The 12,317-nt window shown below is 42.1% G+C and overlaps 1 protein-coding gene across 6 annotated transcripts in view; it reads right to left on the minus strand.

Moving 5' to 3' along the window:
• KMT2E (lysine methyltransferase 2E (inactive)) overlaps positions 1-12,317 on the minus strand; it is a 240,329-nt gene that overhangs the window by 53,836 nt on the left and 174,176 nt on the right. For all 6 annotated transcript variants that reach the window (XM_073573622.1, XM_073573625.1, XM_073573624.1 and 3 more), the window contains 4 exons: positions 7,352-7,602; positions 6,460-6,516; positions 3,748-4,317; positions 1,621-1,928 (listed from right to left, as the gene is read on the minus strand). In XM_073573622.1, the coding sequence (XP_073429723.1) occupies positions 1,621-1,928; positions 3,748-4,317; positions 6,460-6,516; positions 7,352-7,602 (1,186 nt within the window). The remainder of the gene's footprint in view (positions 1-1,620; positions 1,929-3,747; positions 4,318-6,459; positions 6,517-7,351; positions 7,603-12,317) is intronic.

Raw genomic sequence — 12,317 nt, forward strand, 5'->3', positions numbered from 1 at the left:
GCTCCCTGTACCCAGAAAGGGGGGAGGGAAGGGGGGGGGATGCCCAGCAACATTGAGCTGCCTATAGCCTTGTGGCGACTGCGAGCGACCGCAGCGCCTACCCCTGTGACCATTGAAGAGGTGACCGTCGGGAATGTCGGGGCCTAATACTCACCTATCCACGATCCGTTACCTGTCTGAAGAAGTCTTGCGTCTCATCCAACCGACAGGCTCTGGTAGGCGAGTGGGAGGGAGACTGGCGACAAGGACCCCTGGAGTCGCTGGCACGTCTTGGTGTCGGCGTCCGTCTGGCTGGTCCTGCCGTGGAGAACTGCAAGGATACGGGGTGGCAGGACACGCCGTACTTGCAGACTCCATGTGGGAGTACAGATGTGACTTTTCACTCTGTATCCCTCCGTAGAACCTGAAAAGGAACGACGCACGACGAGGTAGATATGGGTCTAATAAAAGACCCGTGTCCACCTCCTACTGACACTAAGCTAAACTGAGGAATTCTCTGCCGGTCGGTGGGGTGTACACTGCGGAGGAGGAGCTATCTTTTTTTGTGCATAGTGTCAGCCTCCTAGTGGCAGCAGCATACACCCAAGGTCTCTGTGTCCCCCAATAAGGCGAACGAGAAATAGTAGATACTAGTTGATGTAGTGGTAGTCGTAGTTTAGGAATTTTTAGTTAGACTTTATTATCCGAGTGATATGATAAGGCTTGTAAAATTTGATTGATATACATGCTGAACAGTGTATAGCCAATTATCCCTTGCGTATGCTTGGAAGGGTATGTACATATTACCTTGTTTATCAATAAGAGAGTGCAATTTCTTTGCTTTATATTTCAAATGGATGGAAACATGTATGCTCTGTATAATGCTTGTTATCATAAGCGAATATGTATGTTGTACATTTTTATGTCCTGAGGTTCAATATACGAATTTAAAAAAAAAAAAAAGAACTGACAAGCTGCTGAAAATAAATCGCTGTGAATAAGGAAGGAATTTTCCGCATCATATGCACAACAATTCAGGATTGTCATTGATCAATCTTGCTTTAGTAATCCTTTGCGTTTTTGGTGCATTTCCATGCAGGAAAAAAGGTTGCGGAAACACAACAAATCCACATTGTGTGCACATAGCCTTATACTTATATTTTGATTTTTAACGAGGCGTACGATAGATTGTTAATAAATACTGGATATATCTCTCTCTATTCAGATTATCCATTTAGCTATCGTATAGAGGTTACCCTTCATTGAAATCCTACGTAATAATATAACTACTGGAACAGTAGCCTAACTGGAAACAGAATTTCAGGAATATAAGTAGCATCTTATCTGGAAATATCTATTTCTATCCACCTTTCTTATAACAGTGTAATGGAGGTGTGCTGCCCTACTCTACACACTGTTAACATCCACCTGCTGACAGAACGGATAACAGGAACCACCAGTGACTGTGCTAGCTGTAAGACCCCCACAGATCTCATTTTGATGACTCAACCAAGTTATAGCTCATCAATAATATGGTAGGCGAGAACCCCTTTATCAGTTTAAACAGTGAATGATGAGAACTAGGCTTGAGAACAGAAAAAAAAGCTAAAAAGAAGTGGTTAGGAAATGAAACTTATGTACCATTGAGCTTCTGGATCACTTTTTTCATTAGCAGTCGCATCCGTGACTTGAGAGCTTTGGTCTGTCTCCTCTGGGGAGGTGTTCTGGACTTCGGCTGGCAGTGGTACAGTCAAATTTGCAAAACTCTCATTTGGTTCAAAACTTTCCCCATTGTTACTACAGTTTTCAGTAGCAGCAGCAATAGAACAGTTCCCAGATATATTTCCGCTCTCAGTGTGTGGGGAAAGTGTGACCAGAGGCAAAGTTTCAGGCTTTGAGCCACTCTTTCTTGCTTCACGTTGCCTTTTTCGGTACTCCAATAAGGATACCTGGAAAAAGCAAACAATTGTTGCATCAATACTGCTGCTGATAAAATATACACTAAACAAAGAAGGTTTGGTGGACTGTTTTCTGAAGAAAAGTTTGAATTTTTTTTTTTTATAATATATATAACACACATACACAACATATATACCCACACACACGTGTGTGTGTGTGCGTATATATATATATATATATATATATATATATATATATATATATATATATATACACACACACACACATACACACACACACATGCATACATACATACACACATATATATTACATACGTACGTGTGCCATGCTCCTGAATATCTTCGCACTGTATTAACATTATAGCGGAAACAGCAGCATGTTCTAACATAATATATAAGTGCTGATGCTCAGATGCAAGAAACAAGCATGCATTGATATGCATTGCTGGAACAGTTATACCCACAAAGCACAACTGAAGTACCCAATTGTGATTTGTTCAGTTTGTGTGTTGTATTGTCCAAATACAAAATAATATTTTCTGATTTTCAAATTAAATAGGTGGCTCCATAACTGCCTGTGATTACTTAAAATCTAGCGTTAAGTTCAGATGATCACTAAACTTTGTGGGCATGACTGACAGTCTGCATAGCAGGTGTGCAGAAGCTGCCTACTATATACTTGCACTGAATGTACATGTTGCAATTTTTTTCTGCAACACTGACATCCGATGCATGTAGAAAATGGCCAATAACACATATGCGAACATTACATTTAGGCAAAGTTCAGACAAGATTATTTTCAGTCCGTGAACGCAATTGAACGCCATTGAACAGCGCATGGACTGAAAATAAGCTGTTACGGACCATGTTAAAAAATTTTTTAAAGCTATGGGAGATTTAGGGTAAATTCACAGCATATGTACAGTTCAGTTGCGGGATTGCAACAGATTTCACCATTTACATTCCCCATAAAGAATTGACATGCTGTGGATTTTAACATTTAAAGTAGACATCAATTTATGGTAAAGGTAATCTTCGTAATGTGTACATGAGATTTGTTGAGAACCTTATCAGCTTAGCTGATAGCGTATTATATTGCAGACTTTCTGTATGCAAACCTACAATGGAAACCCACAGGAAATATGCAATGCGTTCATTTACTTTTGGTTGGCTAGAAAGAGTTACTGTCAGTATATTAGTTTGTAGCCTTTTACCAAGGAGCATCTGTCGGAATTAAACGCTTTTACAGTAAATCCTAGCCAAATTAGCCATTCTTCTAAAGTGGTCCTATAATACCATTTGGTGTCATAGAATTTCTTAAAACAGAATCTGTCACCAGATTATTGCTAAAAAGAGTAACATGTAGGGCCAGAGACCCTTTTTGCAGTAATGTATCAGTTATTCGGGTGCATGTTTATTTTTTTATATATGTAAACTTTGTTTTTATCACCTGCAGATCTACCAGTTCTATGAATGCTGAGCTCTGTATAATCCTGCCCACACCGACTGACAGCTTTCTGAATACACTGGGCATAGGCACAAAGCTGCTAATCAGTGGTGGGAAGGATAGGTTATACAAAACTCATGACTACCTGGCAGCAGGTTTACTAGTCCTCTAGAGATAATCTCCTGCTGACGAAACAGTGATTTTATAAAAACTACAACAGCAAGACGACTAATAAGTGACACCTAGCTGGAATCAAAAGATTCTCTCTTCACCATGCTTTTCAGATTAGGTGGCAAAAACCTGGTGGCATTACTTTATCAGACTTATTTGTTACCCTAAATAATTACAATCCAAGCAAAGTTATTAATAGGGCTAAAAATGAAATGCATAATATTCACTAACCTTTTTCTTTTGTGGAGGATTTAATGGTGTTCCGTTTGCATCCAAAACACCATCGCTACTAAGTGCTCTACCAAATCCAGTAATAATTCCTTCTTCTGAAGAACAAAAAATTGATCCTTCCATGTACAAACTACGGGCATCCTCTTGAATCAGGCACTTTGAGTCACTTATTCGAAACCCACCACCAACTTCTAACTGGTGGGAAGGGGTCAAGTCTCTCAAGTTAGAATTTACTGCAGAGAAATTCACCCCTGATCTTTCTGGGCTTTTGATCCAAGATGAATATACTGCACCCCGTCCGCAGTGAGCATTTTCCTGCTGGCTGTTTGTATCAGTCCTTTCCCGGGACAAAGGCTCCATATTTTTTTGTAATGCAGTATGTTCATTTATTTCAAGTGCCAAATGAAGGTCTACAGTGGACTCACTTTCTGATGTGCATGACCTGTTTACCTCGGTCCTGCTTCGTGGGCTAGAATAACCAATAGTCTTTATTTCCTGCACACCAATTTCAGTAAGATTAGAATTTCTCAATGAATTCAAAGCTAAAGTTGTTGCTGTTCGATCACTACCCTGTTAACAGAAAGATAAATTAAGCTGCATACATTAATTTCCCACAAAACAAAATAAATACAACTCAGATTTATACAGGACATCACTATTCAGAGTGTTTGATGCTGTCTTGATAAGATGAGCTCATGCAATAGCACAGCTATGGCAGTGGGTGAATAGGGGCATAAGCTTGCAAGGAGCATGTCAGCATTCATTAGAAAAGCTGAATGTGAAGTTCAGGTAAGGAAACCAGTAATCTGTCTGTAAACCATGGTCTGTACGATAAAAACCATGAAACTCAGATGTATGAAATAGGTTTTTTTAATTTATTTTTTCTTTTAGCATGGAATCAAACTCCAAAATGTATAAAAAAAACACTTTAAATACTCTTAGAATTCTCTTCCTACTAATCTACATGAGGAAAACACTTTCCTTTTTTGTTTTGTTTCTGGTATTTTCAGTACACTGCCACTGAAAAATAATATACGGAAAAAAAAAAAGTAGTCCTGTCACTTTGATGCTGATTTTTTGGGGAATCTACATCAAATGACAAAGTAAAAAAAAATCTTCAAAAGCTACACCATAATTTAACCCCTTTGAGACGGTTTTCCTTTTTGCGTTTGTTTTTCACTCCCCTTCTTCCCAGAGGCATAACTTTTTTTACTTTTCCGTCAATATGGTTACATGATGGCTTGTTTCTTGTGGGACTGGTTGTACTTTTGAATGACACCATTGGTTTTACCATATTGTGTACTCAAAAACAGGAAGAAAAAAAATCCAAGTACGGTGAAATTGCAAAAAAAAAAAAGTGAAATTTCACAACAGTTTTTTGGATTTTTTTCTTTCCACCATGTTCACCAAATGCTGAAACTGTCCTGTCATTATGATTCTCCAGGTCATTACGCGTTCATAGACACCAAACATGTCTAGGTTCTTTTTGTAAGTGGTGAAAAGAAATCCAGAGTTTTTTTTAAAAAAAACAAAGAATTGCACCATTTTCCGAGACCTGTAGCGTCTCCATTGTTCGTGATCTTAAGTTGGGTGAGGGTGCTGCGTCACCTGAAACGCGTAGATAACGCAACCTTCTGCTTCATACTTGCTGATATTTTATCCTCTATTGGAATCTGAGTGAAGAATTTTATCTCACTTTGTCGTTGAGCTTGACTATCTACTTATTTTTTGTGTGCAGAGGCAACGTTTTTAATGATACCAATTATTTTCCGGGCACATGTCAGCTGTTCAAAACAGCTGACATGTACCGGGAAAGATGTGGGCTCACTGCCGGAGCCCTCATCAAAAGGGAGGGAAGCGACCTGTGCTGTACTAGTACGGCGCAGGTCGCCAAGGGGTTAAAAACCTAGTTTTTTTTAAAAAAAAACGTATTTTTTACCATTGAGTTCAAGGAAATTAGTGTTTTTCTACATCAAATAAAACTCTTGACTACATTTATCAAATGGTATACGTCAGTTTTTGATGTAAATTGGTCCACAAAAGAAAGATGCAGGCTTTTTAAAAACGTACAAGTCACAAAGGCAAATGGTTCAGAAACTGAATAATTTGAGCAGAGCCTACACCAAATGTTCAAGTCGCCCGCATAGTGTAACAAGAAATAGCATGACCAAGGCAATTTAAGATTGATTTACTGAACTTTTTGCCACAGAATATCACAAATTTGGGTGCAAATCAAGGCATTACATACTTCGCAAAGTTGAGAAGGGGAAAAAAAAAAAAAAGAAAGGCATATGCCTTTTTTTTAAGCCTTCGACTGTTTTGGCTGTGATATAAATTCTTGAGGTACGGTATTCCACAGTATCATAGATGGGCTACGCTGCTGAAGTGAATCAATTTTCCAGAAAAGATGACCAAAATGCTTTTAATTCACAATATGTTTCAACACCGTACCGGCGCCTTTTTCAAGTGAAAAAAAACAAAATGTGACACTTGTGTTTCCACTGAAAGTTCTGGCTCTCCACTAACTGCACTGATGATCAGTCAGAGCCTGTGAGCATTCTACACATTGAGACTTGAATGTTTCACATCACTAGAATCTAGAAAGCTTTTTTTCCTGCACTAACTGAAGTGCTGCTCTGTTTAGTAGATTATACAAATCAGATATGTTGAGAACATGAAAAAGGCTTTATTTATTCTACATCATATACTTACATCTTGGCTGCAGTGTTTATGATTAAGTTCTGGAGAACTCTCTGGTGACGATATGCTCTAGAATTGTAAGAAAAATAATGACAAATGTAAAAAATAATCTGAAAAAAAGAGGTGCTGAATGAAAAGTACAATACGAGGTCTCAGGTCTAAAACTTCCATGATCAAAAATCTATACTGAAAGTTGTCTTTACATTCTGAAATCTCTGAACAGTAGCACGTATCTGTATATTTTTCCACTTCTACTTGGTTTACACATATCAATGCATGTTATTATAGATGGTAACTTATAGATTGTAAGCAGGGCCCATTCAATAAATTTGTATTTCGTCCAATGTGGCGCACGCTAAAGGGGCAAAAGTGTTTAAATCATTCACCCTGTTTAATGGAACGTCTTTGGGTTATGTACAAAAAACATGCGTGCAATAAAAAGGTTTTCTGGCACAGAATGACCCTACAAACCTGATGAGACGCGAGGAAGATCAGAAGGAATCATGCAAATGTCCAGTTCATTAGAATAGGACATGTGCATGATGATTGTTGATCGTGCACTTGGCAGCTTAGCGAGGTCGTATTGTCATGAGCATGGCTCACTTGCAACATAGAAAAAAAACAACAGATCGCTCCGTAAAGGCAATTTTGAGAGGCAGCATTTGATCCAAAACAGAATGGAACCTACACAAACAAAATGTATACTGGAAACATCCGCTTCTCGTCTATGTTTTAGAACCACTGGATTTTGAAAGCAAAGAGACTAGAATACACCCGTACAAGAAATTTTTCCCTACCACTATAAATATAGCAGTGATCTGATACTGAGCCTCCTTCACACAATATTAAAATGCAAAGATAATTATTTCATATACATTGTAATGCAAAACTTACAGGTGCTTACCTCAAAATGCAAGCGATTCCCACGTGTACATGGAGTTACAGGTGTAACTGGTGAACAGGACTGCTTGCAGTTATTACGACTTTCATCCTCTGATTTTACTCTGGGAGGAGTAGTAAATAGTGAAGTATCTGTGATAGGCATATCTGCATGGGTTGGTGTAGCGTACGGAGATGCAGTAGGTGTAGAATTTTCTGAATAAGTACAATCAAACAGCTGGAACAATCTCCGTTTTTTTAATGGGGTTGTTAGATCTGTTATAATTGGGAACAAGAAATTTCAGTGTGATACATGCCCAGATGCTATCCCAAAACACACTTGTGATTTACAGCTTCTAGACTTCAAGATATCAATAAATGAAGAGGGCTACAACACACACACGCAAAGTATACTGCACTTTGGAAATATTTTTTTTCAGCAAAAATAATGGTGGATGGAATTTTTTTCTTAAGGGTAGACAACCATGCAACAAATCTATTAAAATTAATATAAAAGTCACTCCTGGATGATCTGAATAGAGGGGATTTTTTGGTAAATACCGCAAAATCTCTTTCTTGGAGCCTTCATTGGGGGACACAGGTTACCATGGGTGTATGCTGCTGTCGCTAGGAGGCTGACACTAAGCAAATGAGAAAAAAAGTTAGCTCCTCCCCAGCAGCATACACCTACCAACAGGCCCAAATTACCTCAGTTGGTGCAAAAGCAGTATAAGGAGCTACTATAAGACCTTAACTGTAAGAACTCAACCTATGTACCAACCAAATAACGGCACACTGGCCAACACAGTACAACATTTAGGGAGGGTGCCGTGTCCCCCAATGAAGGCTCCAAGAAAGATTTTACAGTAAGTACGAAAAATCCCTCTCTCTCGCTTCATTGGTGGACACAGGTTACCATGGGGCGTCCAAAAGCAGTCCTAAGGCTGGGAAATAAATGCTGACAGAAGGGTACTTAGGTCGGCCGGTGAGAGACCGCCGCCTGCAGTATCTTCCTACCCAAGCCTGCATCAGCAGAGGTGTGAGTATCTACCTTGAAAAATATCACAAAAGGTATGGAGGGACGAACGGCCCAGGAAGCTCCTACAGCCCGGGTAGAGTGAGCCCTCACCCCCGGAGGAGGCTGTCTGGCCTGGACGCGGTATGCCTCCAGAACCGCCGAACGAATCCAACGAGCAATGGTGGATTTGGAGGCTAGAAACCCTTTCAGACGACCTTCAGAGAAGACAAACAGGGAATCGGACTGACGGAAGGTAGCAGTCCTAGCAAGGTAGATTCGAATAGCCGTGATCAAGTCCAACTTGTGAAGGGATCTCTCCAAGGGATGAGCTGGAGAGGGACACAGAGAGGGGAGGATGATGTCCTCATTGATGTGAAAGGCAGAGACTACCTATGGCAGAAAGGCAGGAAGCGGTCTGAGGACTACCTTGTCCTGGTGCAAAACTAGGAAAGGGGAACGGCAGGACAATGCTTCCCATTCTGAGACCCTCCTAATCGAGGTGATGGTGACCAGGAAAGCGACCTTCCACGAGATGAGGGAAAAAAATATCCTGAATTGACTCAAAAGTCACACGCTGGAGGGCGCCCAAAACAAGATTCAGATCCCAAGGGTCGACCGGAGACTGGTAAGGAGGCACTATGTGAGCGACGCCTTGAAGAAAAGTCTTCACATGAGGAAGAGAAGCCAGATCCCTTTGAAAGAGGATAGCCAGAGCGGACCCCTGACCCTTTAAGGTACTGAGGGAAAGGCCGGACTCGAGACCCGTCTGCAGAAAACCCAGGACGGAGGGAAGAGAAAAGGTCATAGGAAACAAACTGTTGACCTCGCACCACCGAAACCACCATGGTTACTTACCGGTAGCCGGTTTTTCCGGAACCCATGACAGCACCACATGAGAGAGGGATCCGCCCCGCCAGGACCCTACTGAAACATAAGGGGCGGCACCTCTCCCCCGCTTCAGTTGGATTACAGAGCATTTGAGAGGACTTCCCGGTTAGTTACATATTTATCCAACACCACATCACACAAATACACCCGACTATTGTGCACACCCAAACGGTGAAAAAAGGGGGGGAAATATACGGGTGCTGTCATGGGTTCTGGAAAAACCGGCTACCGGTAAGTAACCATGGTGGTTTTCCCTTCACCCATGACAGCACCACATGAGAGATTCTGGAGACTTCGAACACCTTAGGGAGGGACCACCGCTTGCAGCACCCTTCTACCAAAGGTCAAGTCAGCAGAGGAGGATAGATTTAGTCTATAGTGTCTAAAGAAAGTTGAGGGTGAGGCCCAGGTAGCGGCCTTACAAATTTGCTCTATTGATACCTCTGCTTTCTCAGCCCAGGAGGTCGCCACGGCTCTGGTGGAATGAGCCTTGATGCCGTCAGGAACCGGGACGCCACTAGCTGAATAGGCTACACTAATGGCCTCCCTAATCCATCGGGCAATAGTCCCCTTTGACACTCCATAACCTTTCCTAGCCCCCTGGAAGGCTACGAATAGGGACTGAGACCTCCTCCACTGGCTGGTTATAGACATATACTCTACTAGGGTTCTTTTAACGTCTAGGCTATGAAATTTCTCCTCCCCTGGGTTTTTCGGATTCTCACAGAAGGAAGGGAGGACAATTTCTTGGTTTCGGTGAAAGTTAGTTACTACTTTCGGCAAGTAAACAGGGTCTGTTCTCATAACCACCCTATCCTGGTATATCTGGGTATATGGTGGGTTGACTGAGAGGGCCTGCAAGTCACTAACTCTACGTGCCGACGTTAGAGCTACCAAAATGATGGTTTTTAGGGTGAGGTTTTTAGTTGAAATCTGCTGTATGGGTTCAAACGGCTCCTTCGTAAGGGCTTCCAGCACCAGATTTAGATCCCATGGAGCTATTTTTGGTAAGGAAACTGGCCTAGATCTGTGGCAAGATTTTATGAACCTGGCTACCCATCTGTTTGCCGCTATATTGCAATTGTATAATGCACCCAGCGCTGAAACCTGTACCTTGAGGGTATTAACCGCCAGGCCTAGCTGTAGACCTGTCTGCAAGAACTCCAAGATGGACTCGATTGGGGGTTCTTGACCTAACGGTTTTCCCAGGAATTGTAGAAATTTCTTCCACGTCCTGCCATATATGTTGGTTGTTATTGGTTTTCTACTTTTCATTAGAGTAGTCACCAACCCCGGGGAAAAACCTTTATCTCTCAAAAGTGCCCTCTCAATTTCCATGCCGTCAGATGGAACCCCTTGACTTGTTTGTGGAATATCGGCCCCTGAGCTAATAAATCTGGAATTTCTGGCAGTACCCACGGGTCCGAGAGAGACATCATTTGCAGTAGTGAAAACCACGGTCTTTTTGGCCAGAACGGGGCTATGAGGATTACTCTGGCTTGCTCGTCTCTTATCTTTTTTACCACTGCCGGGATTAACGCTACTGGGGGAAAGGCATAGCTCAGTTTGAACAGACACGGGATTTGCAGAGCGTCTACTGCCCACGGGTTTTCCCCTGGGTTTAATGAGCAGAACCTCCTCACCTGCCGGTTGTTTTTGGTGGCAAAGAGGTCGATCACTGGCTGCCCTCATAACTGTACTATCTTCTGGAATATTACACGATTTAAGGCCCACTCTCCCTGTTTTAACTTGTTGCGGCTTAAAAAGTCGGCTTGAACATTTTCTGTCCCTTTGATGTGTAGGGCCGTCAGGGAGGTTAGATGTTGTTCTGCTTTGAGAAAGATTCTTTTGGCTTCGTCCATTAGGGAGTTTGACCTTGTCCCTCCCTGGTGGTTGACATACGCCACTGCCACCCTGTTGTCTGACATAATTCGGACATTTTGACCCTGTAGCCTGGGAATGAATGCCCCCAAGGCTCTGTTTACCGCTCTTAACTCTCTTAAGTTGGAGGAAGCCTTCTGCTCTAGGTGACCCCAGGATCCTTGGGCTATTTGTCCTCTCAGGTGTGCCCCCCATCCCAAGGAGCTTGCGTCCGTCAATATTACATCGGACACGGGCCTGTGCCACAAAGTTCCCCCTGCTAAATTTGTGCTGTCTAGCCACCAAGTGAGAGAGTTTTTCCCCTTTTCGGAAAGTTCCAGCTTCCCTTCTAAACGCCCTTTCAATCGTTTCTGGGCTGACAAGATTTCCGCCTGCAGTTGTCGGGTATGAAACTGTGCCCAGTTGACCGCAGGGATACAGGCTGTTAGCGTGCCCAACAGGGACATTGCCCTTCTTAGGGTCATGTGCGGTTGTTGTATTGCTGTAAGGGTCATTTCTCTCACTTTCTCTAGTTTTTTCTCTGGCAAGAGACAAACTTGACGGTCGGAGTCCAAGACGAAACCTAGAAATGTTTGTTTCCTTAGGGGTTGAAGTTTTGATTTCTTTAAGTTTACCATCCAACCCAGACTTTGCAGGGTTTCTGTTATTTTCTCTACTTGATGTGCGCAGTGACGTTCTGAATTGCCAATGACCAAAAAATCGTCCAAGTAAGGCACCATAATCACATTGTGGATTCGAAGGAAAGCTGTCATTTCCGCTATTACTTTCGTAAAAATCCTTGGCGCTATGGAGATGCCAAACGGAAGAGCTGTAAATTGAAAGTGCCTGAGGTCGCCCTGGATGTATAGGGCTACCCTCAGGTATTTCTGGTATTCTGGGTGCATCAGGATGTGGTAATAGGCATCCTTCAAATCTATTACGGCCATGAAGCAGTTGTGGTGTAACAGCTTTATGGCCGAAGACACTGATTCCATTTTGAATGTTTGGTTCATGAACCATTGATTGAGGCGCCTGAGATTTATTATCGTTCTGAAGGAGAGGTCTGGTTTTCTTATTAGGAAGAGGGGAGAACAGAACCCCCTTCTCTCGATCTTTTGGGCCCTATTAGAACTTGTTTCTCCAACAGTCCTAAAATTTCTGTTTCTATGGCTGATTGCTCCCCTGGTTCCTTTCTGACGGGGGTCACCACAAATGAAGATCTTGG

This window comes from Dendrobates tinctorius, unplaced genomic scaffold (assembly GCF_039654945.1).
Source record: "Dendrobates tinctorius isolate UK_male_01 unplaced genomic scaffold, ASM3965494v1 ptg000035l, whole genome shotgun sequence".
Taxonomy (NCBI): Eukaryota; Metazoa; Chordata; class Amphibia; order Anura; family Dendrobatidae; genus Dendrobates; species Dendrobates tinctorius.